The sequence below is a fragment of the Felis catus genome, chromosome C2 (assembly GCF_018350175.1).
Source record: "Felis catus isolate Fca126 chromosome C2, F.catus_Fca126_mat1.0, whole genome shotgun sequence".
In the NCBI taxonomy this organism is placed as follows: Eukaryota; Metazoa; Chordata; class Mammalia; order Carnivora; family Felidae; genus Felis; species Felis catus.
Genome location: NC_058376.1, coordinates 147614022 through 147633318, shown reverse-complemented (window position 1 = coordinate 147633318; position 19297 = coordinate 147614022). Strand labels below are relative to the sequence as shown.

At 49.9% G+C, this 19297-nt stretch overlaps 1 protein-coding gene across 1 annotated transcript in view; it reads right to left on the bottom strand.

The window, feature by feature from the left end:
• Window positions 1–945: 945 nt before the first annotated feature.
• GPD1L (glycerol-3-phosphate dehydrogenase 1 like) overlaps window positions 946–19297 on the bottom strand; it is a 57746-nt gene continuing 39394 nt past the window's right edge. Inside the window, exons 6-8 of the mRNA XM_023260649.2 lie at window positions 12307–12540; window positions 11913–12019; window positions 946–3855 (exon numbers count right to left, since the gene is read on the bottom strand). Coding sequence (XP_023116417.1) covers window positions 3759–3855; window positions 11913–12019; window positions 12307–12540 — 438 coding nt within the window. The 3' untranslated portion in view covers window positions 946–3758. The remainder of the gene's footprint in view (window positions 3856–11912; window positions 12020–12306; window positions 12541–19297) is intronic.

The window sequence follows — 19297 nt, the reverse complement described above, 5'->3', positions numbered from 1 at the left end:
AGGCTGACAGCACAGAGCCCGATGCGGGGCTCGAACCCATGAACTGTGAGATCATGACCTGAGTTGAAGTCAGATGCTCAACGAACTGAGCCATCCAGGCGCCCCTTGTTTTATAATTTTTAAAGTGCATATGCAGTGAGACTGATTTATGCGAAGCCTATGCGGCTGGGACCCAGAGTGGGTGTTTGCGCTGGTTTTGTATTCGGTTCTGCCACTTACCTACTGGCATGACTGGGCCCATGTTCCAATTGGTTTTCTTTTTGCTTGTGGTTTCCTGGGTATCAGAATTCAAACCCCAAACCCGTCTGTGGTGTTGGGCTCACGGTTACAAGTTTTCAGCAGAGACCTCGTTCTCCACGTGCAACACCTTCCTTGTTTGTGCCTACGCACGGGTTTTCTTAGCCAGTTTCTTCCCCTGACAGTGTAGCCCATGGAAGGCTGTAGTTCTAGCATTAAGCTTTACAGCCCTAACCCTTCGATATCGGAGAGCACCCCCACTCCTTCTCCTGGAAGCCAGAGAGCCACCTTACTGCTCTAGCTGTCCGTCCCTAATTATTTCAGCCTCCTGGGGATTTCCCTTACATTCTAGTGAGATCAGCCCTGCGTATGAAAGGGATGCTAGTTATATATTCCTAGCTTTTGTAGGTATTTGAGGTGGTGGTGGGGGGGATTACAAATTTATTAGTCCACTGCACGGCTAGAACTAGAAGGCCTCCACCCTACAATGATGATCATATAAAAATATCACCAAGCAATGGGAAGGAACAAAGGCAAATGGAAATAGATGTGTTTGAGGAGTGGGATTAGAGATGAGAACTTCGTTTTAGAAATTACCCTTTTATTACTGTTAATGCAACACAATTCAGGAAAAAAAAAGAGCTGACCTAAATAAATAAAACTCTTAACTAAGCCAATTTTTTAAAAAAGGGCCAGCAGCACAGGTTGGGTCATTAAATGTTTATTAAATCAAGCTTTTAAATTATATCCACCTACAGTCTGTAAACAGATACAGTACGCACGTAAGTAAAAGGCTCTTGGATTAGAAGTGGTGGAAAAACGAAAGATCCCTCTGTACACGGGCACCTCATCCCTCCGCGGGCCGATGCCATGGGGCCAGGTTTTAGTTACGAGCTGAATGATAAACCAGTTTAGCTGAACTCCACCTGCTAGGATGGATTTCAAGACAGATATTTGTTCCACATGATAGTAGGCTGGATTATAGCAAGGCAACAGTGTAGTTTTTACATTCACAGATTGGCTGAACAAATTAAGCTTTTCTTCTAGATGTCTCCCTCCCTATTACCATAATTAGTAAGAAATGAGAATTAAAATAAATGATGGACCACAGGTGGTTACAAAAATAGATAACTCGTAGAGTAATAAATATCTACAGTTAGCAGAGCACAAACTTATAAAATTTGTCTTTTTCCATAATGTGCAGAATATTGTAAGTATGTTCAAGAGGTACAGTCGGCAGACTTCAGATCAGTGAGAGAACATTCGTAAAGAGAAAAACCATCAAGTACAAAACCCAGATTAGGAAGCCGAATGCAGATGAGAATATACGTAAGACAAAATCCTAACTCCTCACATCTAATTATCCTACTTAATAGACACCACGATTAGCTTACAGCCCTTTACGTATCTTAAAAAGTAACTCTTTGTTACCTATGTACAAATTTTAAAAAAGAGTAATCATGAGACAAGCAATAATTGATTGACTTAACAGTGGCACTAAAATCAATAAAATTTCTAGATTTTGTGTGCTTTCATATACTTCTGTGTATAGGGATTTAAAATGCCCCCCAAAATGTTTTGGATTGAGTTTTTAAAATTCCCACAAAAATCTATCCTACGGTCATTTCAGGTATAGAAGGGAAAAAGCCCCAAACTGAAAGAAAAAGAAAAAAAAAGTCAAAATCCTACAAAGTGACTGAAAATCCATGAATATGTAAGTGACATTCATATGTTCCCTTAACACTTACCAAGTGCTATGTAAGGTAACTATAATTAGCTATCCTGAAATCAGTCTCATTTGAGAAGATACAGTGATTCCCATTCTAATTCTAGAATTAAAAGCACTTATTTGACATAATGTGCGTTTCAGCGAGGTTGACATCTACCTGTTGCACTGAGTGTCACCTTAAATAAAGCTTCATCCAAGAGTCACGGCAGGCCTGAACTGTAAAAGCTCGGGGCTAACACCACCACAGGTAGGTGGCTATTCATCCTAACTTTTGCAGGGAGTGAAGGGTATACTGGAGCTGTCCTCAGGTCAACCCAGCCTCGAACAGCGTTCCCTTGAAGACTCGGCAAGTTTCTTTGCCAGAAACACCTCCATAGTCTAGAATGTGTTCGAGACCTGCCGGGTTAGAGAAGTTCCGCTGACACACCGACATGCATTCTCCACCTTCAAGAGGGATGTGCACGGGAAGCTTTTCCCAAACACACTTGACCTTGCCAGGGAACACCTGAACAACCCGCGATCCCAGGACGCTCATTTCCCGTGGAGCATGGTTCGAGAAGTGCCGATCTGGGTAGGATTTCTCAAGTAGTGGTTCTCAAATTGTAGTGAGCATCAGAAACACATGGAAGGCAGGCTGAAGCATAGCTACCTTACCCCGCTTCAGTGCCTGCGGTGGGGCCTGGGAACCTGCATTTCTAAGAGGCTCCAAGTGAAGCTGATGGAATGAGGACCGCGCTCTGAGTGGCATGCATCTAGACAATGCCCCACGCAAATGTCAGCGGCAGAAAGCCCTGCTAGAATCTCAGCAAAGGCTGCTCATGGCATCTGCCACAACCAATTAGCTGCAGGTCTTCCAGCCCGGTGATGCCTGAGGTCTGGGCACCTTGCTGGGGTGGGGGGGGGACGCTGGACTTGACTCCCAGCTCGGCCCCCACTCGCCAGGTGACCAGGGCACAGGACTGCAACTCAAAAGACGAATAACAGAAGCCCCCTCTCAGTGGATCTGTGAGGCTTAGAGGAAGTGTTTGCACAAAGGTCTGCCTAACAAAAAGCATCAAACAAGGGTCATTAATCAGAAGAACGTGTCAGTCACAGCAGGAAAATTCCCGATGCATTTTCTGCCTTCCGCCACTGCTAAGCTTTATGAAAGGAAGCACATTCTGGCAGCCAGTGAAGAGAAAAGGGGCTAAAAATGCAGAGAACTGCAGCAAGGGGGAGATACATTAACTGGATCACCTCATTAGAAGTATCTAACTGTCAAAAGAAAATCAACCCACAATCGAAGTAGTAAACTATGCTGGCTTTGAGCTAGAGTTTGAGTTACAGTATGTTGATCTTTGAACACGCTCACTCCTCCATTCTACCATGTTAATGCTGGTTCGGTCTTAACATCAAGATGATGAGGAAAAAAAAAAAATCCCTTCACTCAAATGCATATGGATACGATGTAAAAAAATTTAGCTGAGATAGTTCCCATCTGCAAAGCTACCACGGTGGGAAATTTTCAAAAGTAATTTTTAAAAAGGACCTTTAATTTTGGTTCATAGAAACATCCACGGCATGAGAAATGAACACAGACACGTACGTTCACACATGTGTCTAGGTGTTGCCCAACACATCTTAGTCGACGAACTGCTTCTGGCAATTCAAACACCAACCGGTAAAAATTCATACACACACTCATGACTGGATTAGGGTCAAGCGAACGTATTGCCAAGTCCCAGTTTCCATTTGAACGAAAAAGACTGATCAAGAAAGGCAGCACGGTCCCCAGCACACCGCATGAGCCACTTTATACGTGCTCTGGATGGCTCTGGAGACAAGACAACATCTCTTGCACGGGTTTGCCTTCGTAGCAGATCTGATACACGGCTGTAAACAACGGGAACCTGGTTGGGAAAAAAGAATGTGAAGAGACAAATTAGGCCATCTGGTTTACCCCCCTGAACAAAGTCGTCTTCCTCTTCTGCCTAACGGATCGCAGGCAGGCGTGCTTCTCTGGACAACACAGTGAACGCCTTCCACATTCGTTACTTGGTCGGCAGAGAGCCTCTGCACTGTGGCTCTCGTCGGTACGACCCAGACCACCCTCTGCCGACTTGTTTGGAATGCACGGTCTACAGAGGAGTCATGGTCATCCTCGCAAGGGCCATCTGTGGTCATTTACATGCAGCTCAGGCTCTTGGTCAAGTCTGGAGCGAGTCCAAGTTTCTGTCACTGTGTTAAAAGGCGGGAGAATAAATTTTAACTTGCAAGGAGGTACTGCTCTCCCTTCTCCAAAGGGGATCACCCAAGGACAGAGATGAGGCAGCCCACACGTTACCAGAAATAGTTCAGGCCTGGAACACTCCTGCAAAAATCAATGTGGGCACCCACAATTAGCAAAGCACTGATCTCAAGTTGGAAGCCGCGCTGTGAACACAAATATAAAGGAAGGTTTGAAATGGCTGAGGGTATAAAGGTTTGTGCTAATAAACCACTGTGAGAAAAGACAGCATTATCCCCAGGGTACAGCTGGCTCCATAAGTATTTTTTAATTTATTTTTTTAATGTTTATTTTTTTATTTTTGAAAGAGAGAGAGAGAGAGAGAGAGAGAGAGAGAGAGAGGAATCCCAAGCAGGCTCCACACTGTCAGAGCAGAGCCCAACGCAGGACTCAATCCCACAAACCAGGAGATCATGACCTGAGCCAAAATCAAGAGTCGGATGCTTAACTGACTAAGCCACCCAGGCATACCAGTATTTTTTTTTTAAGTTTATTTATTTAAGTAATCTTTACACCCAACATGGGGTTTGAAGAGATCAACCCCGAGATCAAGAGTCACATGCTCTTCCAACTGAGCCAGCCAGGAGCCCCTCAGCAAGGATTTTTTTTAACGGCAGATATCACTAAGGAAGTAACAGTTAATTTCAATCAGGCTTGAAACAGTTAATTTCAATCACACACACACACACACACACACACACACACACACACACACACGCTCACAGCCCAAAGTGAGTTTGACAGAATCAATAGAGTCTTAAAGGCCATTCTGAAAATGATCTAGCTGGAATCCTTTAATGACAACTTAATTTAAGAAGAGCAAACAGCTCTGATAGGTCATACGTCTATCACTGGCACAGAATGTTTTGTTATTTTTTTTGGAGTCAAATCTGACTCCATAGCCTATGAGCTCTAGGCAAGTTTCACAACCCCTCTCGCCCTGTTTGCAATGTAATATGGGGCCAGACCTGTTGTCTTACGTGACTTCTATTTAATGTGTACAGTGTGCACGGTGGGTATGCAGTAAGTGACAGCTTCTACACACAGTCACAAGATGGCCACCGCGTCCTAGCAAGCTCCCAGAGGACAGAGCCCCAGGCTCTTTTGTTCACCTCTGCATCCTCAGTGCATGGTTGGTGGGGAGGGGCTACTCAGGTGCTCAGCGAGTGTTTATTGAATGGACTACTGCGAACGGGAGTTAGAGCCTGCAGACTTTTGCCCCTTTTTTCTTTCCATGGCTTAGTCTTCCCGCCCCTATGATGAGAAACTGTGCGTCCCCAAAGCACGGGGGCAGGTGACGAGTGGCCACCCAAAGCCATTCCCAACCCCCTTCTCTCTTTACCAACGTTGCCAATAGCCTAGTGCTCACTTTCCCAGCCTTTCCTTCTCCTAGAATTAGTCAATGAAGCAAGTTCTAGCGAGCAAGACACAACACGTCTGCGAAGGGCTTCTGGGGAAGGCACCCCTCTCCTCGAGAGGCACTGGAGGGAAACTCTGCTCCCCAGGACCGCATCTGCCCTGGGTCTCTGAGTGCAGCTGTGTGAGTGTGTGAGGTATGGAACTGCTGCCGCCATCTTGAGCTTTTGAGGGAAAGCCAATGGAATCACTGAGATTCTAATCTTTTTTCATTTAAATCCAAGTTAGTTAACATATAGTGTAGTAATGGTTTCAGGAGTAGAACCCAGTGACTCATCCCCTACCTATAACACACAGTGCTCATCCCAACAAGTGCCCTCCTGATGCTCATCGCCCATCTAGCCCATCCCCCCACCCCCATCCACCCTCAGTGTGTTCTCTGTATTTAAGAGTCTCTTATGGTTTGTCTCCCTGTTTTCATCTTATTTTTTCCCTCCTTTCCCCTGTGTTCATCTGTTTACTGAGATTCTAATCTTAAGGCACTGTGCCAACACCAATAACGTCCACCTCCAAAATCCTTGTTCTATGAGAAAAATAGACCTATTGTTCGAGCATTTAAAAAATTTTTTTTATGCTTGAGAGAGAGAGAGAGAGAGACAGAGAGAGAGAGAGTGTGTGTGTGTGTGTGTGTGTGTGTGTGTGTGTGTGTGAGCAGGGGAGGGGCAGGGAGAGAGGGAGACCAGAATCCCAAGCAGGCTCCAGGCTCTGAGTTCTCAGCAGAGCCCGATGTGAGGCTCAAACTCATGGACCGTGAGATCATGACCTGAACCAAAGACACCTAATCGCCTGTGCCACCCAGGTGCCCCATGTTCGAGGCGTTTTTAACTGGGCATTGCTCTTGCAGCCAAAAGTACCCCTGAGTTTCACAACTAGCACCTTCCAAAATGGATTATGTAGATGGGATGCTAACAAGATATATGGAGTATGGGGGAAAGAATTTCTATGGACAAGTAACTTCTTTAATTCTCACAACCACCCTGTGAGGTGGATAATAACATTATCCCCATTTCATAGACAAGGAAACTGAGGCACAGTTTCTGACTCTGGAGCCAACATTCAACCCCTCGGCCATACTGACCGTCTAAATGCTATTTTCTATAACATAAAACGCTACAAGGCCAATTAGATCCATTTGGGGAACTCTCTAAATGAGGTTAGAGGTGAAAGGAGGCCAAAAGACAATATTTCACAGAAAAATATCGACATAAGCCGATCAATCAGCCATCCCACTAATGGATACTGAGGGCTTACAAAGTGTCAGGCTTCAGCCAGGTGCAGGCTGTAAGGTGCTAGAAATCAGGCCCCGGGGCGCCTGGCTGGCTCCTGATCTCAGGGTCATTGAGTTCAAACCCCACACTGGGTGTAGAGATCACTTAAATAAATAAAACTTAAAATTAAGAAAAAAAAAAAAAAGATGCCTAGGTGGCTGGTCGGTTAAGTGTCTAACTTCGGCTCAGGTCATGATCTCACGGTTCGCAATGTCGAGCCCCTCATCGGGCTCTCTGCTGTCAGCATGGAGCCTGCATCAGATGCTCTGTTCCTTCCTCTCTCTGCCCCTGCCCCACTTGTAGTCTCTCTCTCTCTCAAAAATAAATAAAACATTAAAAAAATAAATAAATAAATAAGGCCCCAGCCATCAAGGAGCTTACAACACTGTTCTGGCCTGAATTGTGCTTACAGTCCCCAAGTTCATCCAACGAAGCCCCAATCCCCAGTACCTATATTTGGAGAGAGGGCCCATGAGAAGGTAATTAAGGGGTTCATAAGTGCGGGCCCTAAACCAGTATGGCTGGTGTCCTTATGAAAAAAGGAGATTAGGACTCACACATGGACAGAGGGAAGACCATGTGAAGACACAGGGGGAAGATGGCCATTTACAAGCCAAGAAGAGAGGCCTCTGAGGAAGGCACCTGCAGACACCTTGATCTTAAACCTCCAGAACTGTGAGAAAACAAATTTCTGCTGCGTAAGCCTCGCGGTCCGTGGGATTTTGTAACGGCAGCCCTCACAAACGAATACAAACATGTTACACTCACACATGCTCACAAAGATGCACGCACCGGAAATTTAATAAAGCCAAGCTGACAGCAGAAGAAAAACCCAGACAACTTTACTCTGTATCCAGGGAGACTGGTTAAATAAACCGTGGTTCTCCCACACAGTGGGATGTTCTGCAGCCATTAAATGAGATGTATAGGTGTGGATGGGGCACGATCTTCAAATCATATCCTAACGTGAAGAAAAGCAAGGGACAGAGCCGAAGGAGCACAGCACCCATTACAGAAACGGAAGCAGATACTAAAAACTCAGAGAGTGCCTGCGGCTAAGGTGGGGATCAAGAGCCACTTTTCACTGTGTGCCTTGTTCCAGAATTTGGCTTTCTTTAAGTTTTATTTGAAAGAGAGAGAGAGAGAGAGAGAGAGAGAGAGAGAGAGAGAGAGCGCACGCGCCTGCAGGGGAAGTGCAGAGGGAGAGGGAGAGAGAGAATTCTAAGCAGGCTCCAGGCTCAGTGCAGAGTTCAATCCCACAACCCTGGGATCATGACCTGAGCTGAAATTTAGAGTCAGATGCTGTATTATGCACAGTGAAATAAGCCAGTCAGAGAAGGACAGATACCATATGTTTTCACTCATATGTGGACCTTGAGAAACTGAACAGAAGACCATGGGGGAAGGGAAAAAAATAGTTACCAACAGAGAGGGAGGCAGGCAAGTCATAGGAGACTCTTAAATACAGAGAACAAACTCAGGGTGGACAGGGGGTGGGGGAGAGGGGAAAGTGGGTGATGGGCACTGAGGAGGGCACTTGTTGGGATGAGCGCTGGGTGCTGCATGTAAGCGATGAACTACGGGAATCTACCCCAAAAACCAAGAGCACACTTTACATACTGTATGTTGGCCAATTTGACTGTGAATTATATTAAAAAGAAAAAAAATTAAATCCAATGAAATAAAAAAAAAGAAAACGAGAAAAAAAAAAGTCAGATGCTTGGGGAGCGTGGGTGACTCAGTAAGTGTCCGACTCTTGGTTTCCACTCAGGTCATGACCTCACGGGATCATGCCCTGCATCGGGTTCCGCGCTGAGAGCGGGGAGCCTGCTTGGGATTCTGTCTCTCCCTCTCCCTCCGGCCCTCCCCGACTTGTGTGTACACATTCTCTCTCTCCCTCTCTAAATAATTTTTTTTTTAATTTTTTTTTTTCAACGTTTATTTATTTTTGGGACAGAGAGAGACAGAGCATGAATGGGGGAGGGGCAGAGAGAGAGGGAGACACAGAATCGGAAACAGGCTCCAGGCTCTGAGCCATCAGCCCAGAGCCCGACGCGGGGCTCGAACTCCCGGACCGCGAGATCGTGACCTGGCTGAAGTCGGACGCTTAACCGACTGCGCCACCCAGGCGCCCCAATAATTTTTTTTTTAAAGCATCAAATTTCTTTTTTTTAACAAGAGCATGTGCTCCCTGCCCCCCCTCCAAATCTGAAGAAAGAAAGTGAAACTGTACATTTATGTAATAAGCCCACAGCACATGAGCAGAGGTACGGTCTACACCTGGGGCCCGCAAGCCACAGCCTGAGAAGCCAGTCTGCTCTGTGGCCTGTTTTGTACTGCCCGCAAGCTAAGTACGATTCTTACATGTTCCAAAGGCCGTAAAAGGAAAAAAAAAAGGATATATGACAGAGAGCTATATGCAAGCTGCAAAGACTAAATATTTATTATGTGGTTCTTTCCACAACAAGTTTGCTGGCCGCCTGTGTAAACAATGTGTTCAAAGCGGGGAAAGTTATTTGTGTCTGGAGGATATGGAGGAAGGCTTCTCCGAGGACAGACCCGGGCCACCCCGAGGATGGTCAGGGCTGACGTGGACGTCGAGGAGGGCCGTCCAGGCAGACCAGACAGCAGGAGGACAGACGCACACAGAAGTCCGAGAAGGAGGTGTCTGGGGCAAAGGGAGGTCTGCTTCAAGTGAAGAAGGGGTCGTAGGGGTTAACAGGACGGTTAGAAAGTACAGCTGGAACACGACTGAGAGGCTGCCCCAGATGCCAACCTAAAGGACTCGCTCTGGATGTGCAGGAAGCTTGTGATTGTGAACACTCCAGGGAGAAGGCACCGTGGCAATCACAGGTCCACCAGTTCCATTCGGTGGATAATGAAAACTGGGGCACAGGACAGATAAAAATATGACCTACCCAAGACCACCTGGCTCGTAAGCCACAAGGGGGCCTTAAATGCTGCCCTCTGGCTCACTGCTGTTTCTGTAGCCATGGAGAAGAGAAGGGAGAGGAGAAGGAAAGGGAGGAAGACCCGGGTAGTGATGGCTGGGATGAAAAAGGGAAAAAATCAAGGTAAGAGGTGATGTCGAGGGCAGAGAGCGGAAGGGAGGCTCGGCCTGAGCGGCTCTGGGAGGCGGTGTAGGGGAAGGGAGGGCCCCACAGGATCTGCACTGCGGCCTGGGGGGAGCGTGCTGTGCCCTAGAACCCGGCAGCGACCTCATTAAGCCCAGGCTCAGGCCTGTTCAGTTTCTAATCAGAAGAACGAAAATGGGACAGGACAGAGGAGGGGCATCCGCTCAGAGGTGAGTGTCGCCTGCTTGATTACACCTGCTTTTTCAAACAGGCAGGTACTGATCCCAGAAAGCCAGTTCCATTCCGCGGCCTCCCCGAGTTCCACGATGACTACGTAACCCCGGCCAACTCGTCCAATGATAGGATCCTATGGAATAACCCCATGGTAGCACACAGATGCCACTTTAAAACCGTGACTGGGAGATAATTATCATCCGCCAACAGCCAAGTATTTTCCTAAGACTTAAAAAAATTTCTGATAAATACTTAACGGTCATCAAAGTGGACCCGCCACAAACACACTACTGTGTGCAGTTAAGTACGTAAGGAAAACCCGGGCACATCAGAGGAGGGATCTTCCTTTTAGTCGCGATTTAAAGGTAATTCTCCACCTCCGGAGGCCTGTTTGTGACTTCCATCTCTGCCGGGCCGCTCTGAAAAGCCATTTCAGAGAACTAAAATGCAAGTTAAAGAAGGAAGACCAATGCCCTGCCCTCCTTCATTTCCACTTGTTCGTGGGGAGCGCGAAGGCTGCTCAGTTTGTACTGGTCCAGAGAGGACAGCTGGGCGTAGGGGAGGGAACGGTGTGTGGTCGGGAACAGCAGATATCCGGACTGGATGGAGAGGATGAAGGAAACACACCAGCACGCACGTCCGTAACCACCACCGGCTCAGCGAGAAGCGTGTGCTCCAGATTGGCCACTATTGGCAGCTTCACCGTTGCCCGGCCCCCTCCTCTTCCGGGCGACCAGGCCTCCCCCCTCCCTCCCGAAGAGTTCAGGATACACAGAATATGCGCATACATACGTCCATGTGCGCATTTATTAGATGGTGTCTAATATCGGCTGGCATCCTGGTTAGGGATGAAGGTTCAGCCAACCAGCAAGATAAAGGGCTGTGTGGCAGGTAGGCCGCAGGGCGGCCACGGAGAGGGTGGCAGCTTTTGTGGTGCTATAGGGTTTACTCCCTCGATCGAGCGGCAAATGGAGCCGGCCCAAGCCCACCTTGAATAGTTTCGCAGCTCAGAAGGGTCACAGAGGACCCAGAGACTGCAAAGCCGCTCACCAGACCTTAACACAGGGCCCTTCTAGGGGCAGAATTCCGGAGTAACCTCCACTTCTTCTCTTCTCAATTGTTTGACATTTTATTAACAACACTGTATCTTTTTTTTTTTTTTAATCTTATTTATTCATTCTGAGAGAGAGAGGGAGGAAGAGCAGAGAGAGACGAGAATCCCAAGCAGGCTCTACACTGTGAGCACAGAGCCCAACGCGGGGCTCAGACTCACAGACCCGTAAGATCATGACCTGAGCCAACATCAAGAGCCGGATGCTCAATGGACTGAGCCCCCCAGGCGCCCCTCAAGACTACATCTGTTTATAACATTTTCTTTTTAATTTAAAACCTAGGACACGGGGCTCTTGGCAAACATCCTGCAGGAAAAAGCAGAACCTCAAACTTCATGTTTTGTAACGAGCTTCACAGAATTGAGTTCTGCTCCCTGAGGTGGGGCCCGGGTCCGGGTCAGCGCTCCTTTCCAGAGCAGGAAGAAGTTTGCGTCGCGCTAAGGACGGAACTAATCCAGGGGAGTTCTGCACGCACCCGTCAAGCAGCTGTGCCCGTGCGCACCGGCCGGGCTGGCGGTCAGGAGGGAAGCAGGGGGTGGCCCCCCTCTGGTCGCAGGGACGTTGCGGGGTACTTACTTGTCGATCAGCCCCTTCTGTTTCAGGATCCGGTACACTTCAGCAGAAGTCTGAGGTCCCTGGAGCTTCTGTCCGTTCAGCATGTCTTTCTCCAACTCTTCAATGGTCTTAAAAACAAGGATGCAAACGCTACGGTAAAGACTAGAGAATCCCTTCTTTCAAGAGGTGAGCTGGGGAAGGGAGCTGCGATCCCCCCCTACGAGCCAAGGAAAGAGAGACCTACAAGCTACAGGGCTAAGGCCTCAGTACTCTCAAGGGAAAGGAGACAGGCATGGGCAGGACACGCCCAGCAAACGACAAATGCTGGGCTCCATCCCCGCTGCACTGTGGCTCGCCCCGGCCCAAGAGTCTCAAGTGAGGGAGGAGGGGTGGGCGAGGGCAGGCCAGGGGCTACCTTCCCGGTTCTGGCAAATGCCTCGGCCACCCTGCGGTTCCGGCCTCCGTAGCAGGTGGTGATCAGGTCGGCCACGCCGCAGCTCTCCAGGAAGGTGGCCGTGGACACCTGGCCCTTGCAGAAGATCTTGGCGAAAGCGATCATCTCCATGAGCCCCAGGCGGATGACGGCAGCTTTGGTGTTGTCTCCGCTGTGGAGGCCATCGCAGAACCCGGCGCCCACGGCTACGATGTTCTGGAAGGAATCGGGGAAGTCCGGGCATGCCCGTCACAAACCCGCCGCAGACAGGGGGCTGGGAAGGTGGGGGCAGAGGCGGAGGCAGGGACCCCCGGCCCGCGGTCGGAACGCTCCGCCCCAGCGTCCCCAGCGTCGGCTCCTGTGCCCTGACTGTCAAAGACGAAAGGAGGGACCAGCCTTCTGTGCTCCCGTTTGTAGGACCAAGAGCCCGGGTCTGGGGTTAGTAGGAGACAGCAGCTGAGGAACATGGGCCAGAGAGCTAGAATGGTTGCTCATAGTTTCTGGCTAAACACTGTTTGCACAAACTGACTTTTTGTCTTTTTTGTTTCCAAATGCCTTATTCAGCTTGAACGGTCATAGGGGAAGGTATGCGGGTCATAAGCACACGGCTCGATGATATGCTCCCAAACCAAACACTGCCCTGTAACCGGAACCCTGATCCAGAAACAGGACGGAACCAGTGCCCCAGAATGCCACCCTCACACCCTCTTCCAGTCGGCACCCCCAAAAGGCAGCCAGTCTCCTGGCTTCTACCAGCCAGATTTGCTTTACCTGTCTTGAAATTTTATGTGAAAAGAGGCGCACAGTATGTAACCGTTTGTGTCTGTGTCTCAGTTGGACATCATGTTTGTGAGATTTAGCTGTATTTTTACCTACAGCACACTGATTTTCATTGCTGTTCTGCACTCCACCGTGTGAATACAGTGCAGTTTGTTTTAAATTTTTTTAAATGTTTATTCATTTTTGAGAGACAGAGACAGAGCATGAGTAGGGGAGGGGCAGGGAGAGAGGGAGACACAGAATCCTAAGCAGGCTCTAGGCTCCGAGCCATCAGCACAGAGCCTGACGCGGGGCTCGAACTCACGGACGGCGAGATCATGACCTGAGCCGAAGTCAGATGCTTAACCGACTGAGCCACCCTTGGCACTGGGGTAGTTCCCAGTTTGGGGCCACGGCAAATGGTGCTGCTGTGGCCACGCTGGCCCATATCCCTTGGTGACCACAAGCGGGCATTTCGGTTGGGTGTGTACCCAGCAGCGGAGTTGCTGGGTCCGTAGGTCTACGTATGTGCCGGTCAAGTTTCAGCCTTTTGCCTCATGCAATTATCCCTATGCAAGCACTCGTGGGGCCCCCGCTCTTGCATGAACTCGCCACACACGAGGCAGATGAGACACAGACCTGCCTCTCCAGGAGCGGATAATCTGGTTCAGGGGTCAGCAAACGAAGGGCCATCTGCATGTTTGGGTAAATAATGTCGTACTGGAAGCCAGGCACCCCTGCTTATTTGTGTACCATCTGTGGTTGCCCTGGCGCTGTTAACAACAGATTTGAGTAGTTGCGACACAGACCATACGGGCCACAAAGCCCACACCGTTTCCTGTGTGGCCCTTACAGAAAAAGTTTGCCTACCTCTGGCCCAATGGGACAACAAAACGTGTGACGATAATTATAACCTGGGCAGAAAGGGATGTTCTGCAAGAGGTGCCGAAAATCTGATTTTCCTTTCAACCCATGTGTGTTAAGCACGCCGTGTGGGGGCGGGCCCCGGTGGCAGAGGACGTGGGGGCTGAGGGCGCCCCCAGGGAGGAGCTGCAAAGACAGAATGCGGCCCAAAGCTTGTCCTCAAAGAGTTGACGATAGGGGCGCTGGCTGGCTCAGTCGGTTGAGCGTCCGACTTTGGCTCGGGTCATGATCTCGCGGTTCATCAGATCGAGCCCCTCATTGGGGTCTGTGCTGGCAGCACAGAGCCTGCTTCGGATCCTCTGTCCCTGTCTCTCTCTCAAAAATAAACATTTTTTTAAAAAAGTTGACACAGGGCGCTTGGGTGGCTCAGTCCGTTAAGCGACTGACTTCAGCTTGGGTCATGATCTCACAGCCCATGAGTTCGAGCCCCATGTCAGACTCTGTGCTGACAGCTCAGAGCCTGGAACCTGCTTCAGATTCTGTGTCTCCCTCTCTCTGCCCCTCCCCTGCTCGCACACTCTCTCTCTCGCTCAAAAATAAACAATAAAAAAAAATGTTATAAAAAGATCAGAGACCCGACATGAACACGTGCAGGTTTTGGATGAATTCGCACTTTCTGTGTTCTCGATAGTCTCCCCGGGAGGTTATGAGCTGTTCAGACAGAGCAACCAAGCAGCCTCCAGGGGGGTCAGTCTTGCCCTACAGAGGCCCGACTCCATTTAGACCCTGCTTCCTACAGCTGCAGGTAGAGCTGACGAGGATTCTGGTCTTCTGCAGAGCGCTTAGGTTTCCAAAAGCTACCGACTTCTGTCCGGACCCTGCAAAAGCCTCCCAACCCCTTCCGGCCACACAGGCAATGTGAACTGCAGGCTTCGTGAGGCCCCGATGGCGGCCATCTCTCCCCAAGTACCCACTGTGTGCGCTCACTGACTCAGGAAGTGGGCGGTTCCTGGCGTGGCCCACTCTAGGGTCTGGCAGCATCCGGAAGAGAGGAGGGGACAGGCAGTGTGACAGGAGCCCTGAGGTGCGGAGGGGCAAAACAACACCCTGACCTTTTACATGGGGCGCTGTGCAAAGACGAGCCGGGGATGGTAAGAACACCCAGGGCTGGGTCCAGACAGACCCAGACACCCCTCCTGGCAGAGGAGCCGGACTAAGCAAGCCATAGGGAGGCACCAAAAGCACATGCACAGATATCCAGATGGTCTCTGGTTCTGACTGTGCTGTGTGACCTTGGGAAAATTACTCCACCTCTCTGAGCCTTCTTGGCCTCAGTATTAAAATTTGGGGCTTAGAGAAGATCTTTCAAGGCCTTTCTAAGGTGGTGACATCCCTCCAGGAAAGCTGGTACAGCTGTGGCCTGCCCTGGGGCTGCAGATAAGTGGGACAGTGCTGAGGCAACAAAGAGACACCTGGGGACCTGTAGGAGGACTGACCACCAGGCCGTCAGGCCAACTGCCGGGTGAGCCTGCCAAATGGTTTTATTGAAGTTACCATGGCAACATGTCAAGGACCCAGATGGTTAGACTGTTAAAATGGCTCTCCGACGTTCCCTCGACTGTCTCCTGTGCCCCCTTCGCCACGATGGGACCCATTCTGGGGGTTACTTGACAGACCAACCACAATACGAGGCTATATAGCGAAGGAGATAAAACAGCTTCCTTCCACCAGGGGGCTCCTAGACACAGAGGAGAGAGGGATTATTTACGAAGTGCCCCCCGTGAGGCCCCTGTGCACAGTCTCACGGGCACTCTCCGGAGAGCCCTCACACATGTGTACCCAGCCCCCTGGCGGGCTCAGGGAGGTTCAGCGGGCTTCCCAGGAAGACAGGCCCTACGTCGTCCGGCCCCTCAGGCCCACTCTCTTCTCTGGGCCTTACTGCTTCCAGGGTGTGGCTAACGTGGCCCGGCCACTCCCACCCCACCTAGGGTCAGAGACCTTCCTGAACCCTCTGCAGCCAGTCAGGTGTCAAAGGGGAGTGCCTCTCTGGCCTTCAGGAAGGCTTAGGAAGTAAACAGGGTAGGCTTAGGAGAAGAAAAGATTTATGGAAGGAAATAACAAAAACAACACTTAATCTTATCGACCCTCTAAGTGCTTCCTGTAGTATTAACTGGTTTAATCGTCACAACATTCCTACAAGGCGGGTCCCATTATCATGCAAAGAGAGAGGTGAGGAAACCCACACACAGGGGAAGTAGTTCCCCCAAGGTCACACAGTGGGTACCTGCCCGACCAGGCAGCCTGGCCCCAGAGTTGGCTCCAGGGGGTAGATCACACTGGGCCGCTGGGGGTCAGTGAATGAAAGGCACAGAGGGGCCACCTCAGATTCAAGATAAGAACTTTCTAACAGGAAGAGCTGACCTCACTAAATCTAAAAGACTTGGAGGTAAAGGAGTGAGCCCTCGGTCACCGGAAGCATCCAAGCAGGAGCTGTACTGGATGAGCCCTGAGCTCCAGAGCAATGCTTCTGACCTTTCGTGTCACTGCTCCCAGAGAAAAAGCAAATGAGGGTGTCCAAGGCCTGGGACTGCAGCCGGCCTCTTGGCCCTTCTGTGACCCCCCACACAGGTCAGGATCACCCCAGTTTCCCCCAGATGGCTGACCTCCCCACTTTAGAAGGTGGGGGAGGAGGAGCAGGAGACCACGGCAGGGTAAACTCCTCCCTTCTAAGGGGACCCTGGGCGCCGATCCAGTTTAATCGCCTTACGATGGATCTTGAAACCCTCACTCTCTCCCCTCCACCACTTATCACTGTCAAAAGAAAAATAAACACACTGAGCCAGTCAGATCGTGTTTGAATAGCATCCGAGCAGATGTCCTCTGAGATCACTCAGCTGTGAAAGTTATCATTATCCACTGTGCATTTAAATCTGCTTTAAACTATTCTGGAGCTAAAAATACCATCATTTTCAGAAGACAGGCGCGCGTAAGCCCTTCCCCATTTCCTGGGTTGTGGCAACGCTCAGAGGCAATCATTCGCCCTGAAGTGCCATCTTTGCAATTCTGAGCCAGGGCGGGTTGGATGGGACTCGATTCCTTCCACTCCTAGCCTCCCACAGAAAGAACATAAAAGTGGAGAAGCCGGCCGAGGCCGCCCGCAGGCTATGCAAACACGCTCCCCACCTAGGACGCAGGGCTCTGGTGAAACGCAGGCAGTGGTCACTGCTTCCTGTACCCCCAACACTCCACCCGATTCTGCCTGAGGCCAGGTACCGGAGCTTTGGGCCTAAGGGAGAACTCTGACTGCACAGTGTGGGCCTACCCCCAGCAAGGCTGGCAGGTTAGGCTCTGCGTAGGGCGGCCTGGCTGAGGTGTCAACCCCGCATGCACGTAGCCCACCAGGCTGGGCACCCCGATGAGACGCGGCCTTAGAAATTTCTGCAGTGATGTAAATGCCTTACATCTGCTCACCCCACCGGGTAGCCAGGAGCCACTGGGACTCACCAAAGACTCGTGTGGGGCCGGAGTCTTTGAAACTGAACCGTTAAATTTTTTTTTTTAAGTTTTAACGAATTCAAATGTAAATGCAAGTGGCCACATGTGGCTAGCGGGATCCAGCAGTGGCCCCGGCACTAGGCACGAGGTCGTGCAGCACAGCATGGCTTATCACAGCCAAAGCCCTGGAAGAAACCTGCACACCCAGCAGTAGGGGTGTGTCAGGTGGCTGTGGCACAGGTTAGGGGTTTATCTCCCCACCTACTCTCCTCCTCCAGAGTCACAGCGTCCCTGACTTTGATGCAAATACGTGGCTAACCAGGGGACCCGACGTCCCTTGCAGCTAGGTGTAGTCACACGATGAGGTACTGCTCATTCACATGAAACCATCTGCCTCCTGCAGATGTGATGGCTAGAGCTCTGGTCACCTCATTTGTTGTTTTTTTTTTAACGTTTATTTATTTTGAGAGACAGAGAATGCAAGCCGAGGAGGGGCAGAGAGAGGGAGGGAGAGAACCCCAAGCAGGCTCCACGCTGTCAGCACAAAGAGCACAGAGCCTGACACGGGGCTGGATCCCACAAACCACTAAATGATGACCTGGGCCGAAACCAAGAGAGGGACGCTTGACCGACAGAGCCACCCAGGCACCCCTCTGGTTACCATTTTATTTTATTTTATTTTTTTTTCAACGTTTATTTATTTTTGGGACAGAGAGAGACAGAGCACGAACAGGGGAGGGGCAGAGAGAGAGGGAGACACAGAATCGGAAACAGGCTCCAGGCTCTGAGCTATCGGCACAGAGCCCAAAGCAGGGTTCGAACCCATGAACCGTGAGATCATGACCTAAGCCAAAGTCGGGCGCTTAACCGACTGCGCCACCCAGGCGCCCCGCATACATCAGCATTTTTTTTTTTCAACGTTTATTTATTTTTGGGACAGAGAGAGACAGAGCATGAACGGGGGAGGGGCAGAGAGAGAGGGAGACACAGAATCGGAAACAGGCTCCAGGCTCCGAGCCATCAGCCCAGAGCCCGACGCGGGGCTTGAACTCACTGACCGCGAGATCGTGACCTGGCTGAAGTCGGACGCTTAACCAACTGTGCCACCCGGGCGCCCCATGGTTACCATTTTAAAACATGAAGACAAGCTGGGGCGCCTGGGTGGCTCAGTGGGTTGAGCGTCCGACTTCGGCTCAGGTCATGATCTTGCGGTTCGTGGGTTCGAGCCCCACGTCGGGCTCTGTGCTGACAGCCCGAGGCCTGGAGCCTGCTTCGGATTCTGTCTCCCCCTTTCTCTCCATCCCACCCCTGCTTGTGCTCTGTCTCTGTCTTTCAAAAATGAATAAACATTTAAAAAAAAATAAAACAAAACAAAACACAAAGACAAGGGCCAATCCTTGTGAGCTGTTAGGAGCCTGGCTCCCCGAGGATTGTGTGGAAAAGAGCTTTCTTTCAGATTGAGGATGTTTACGTAAGAAAGAAATTCACTTCTATGGCGTTCAGGGGCTATTATTTTGGTTCTCTGCTAATGAAACCCAATCCTGATAAAGCATCTCTGACGCCACACACAGAAGAGTAGATAACTGTACAACTCCATTATAAAAGTTCTAGAAAACATAAACAGTAGTGAACAAAAGCAGAACAGCCTGGCTGGGGTGGGGACTGAAAAGGGACACAGAGAATCCCTTGGGGATGATGGAAATGTTCCCTATCATGATTTTCAGGGTTATGCACACACCTGTTAAAACCCACTGTCTTAGGAACTTAAATGGATGCAGTTTAATATACATGAATTATGCTTAAATAAAGCTGATATTTAAAAAAGAATATCGCCTTACTGGAGATTAATATAGGT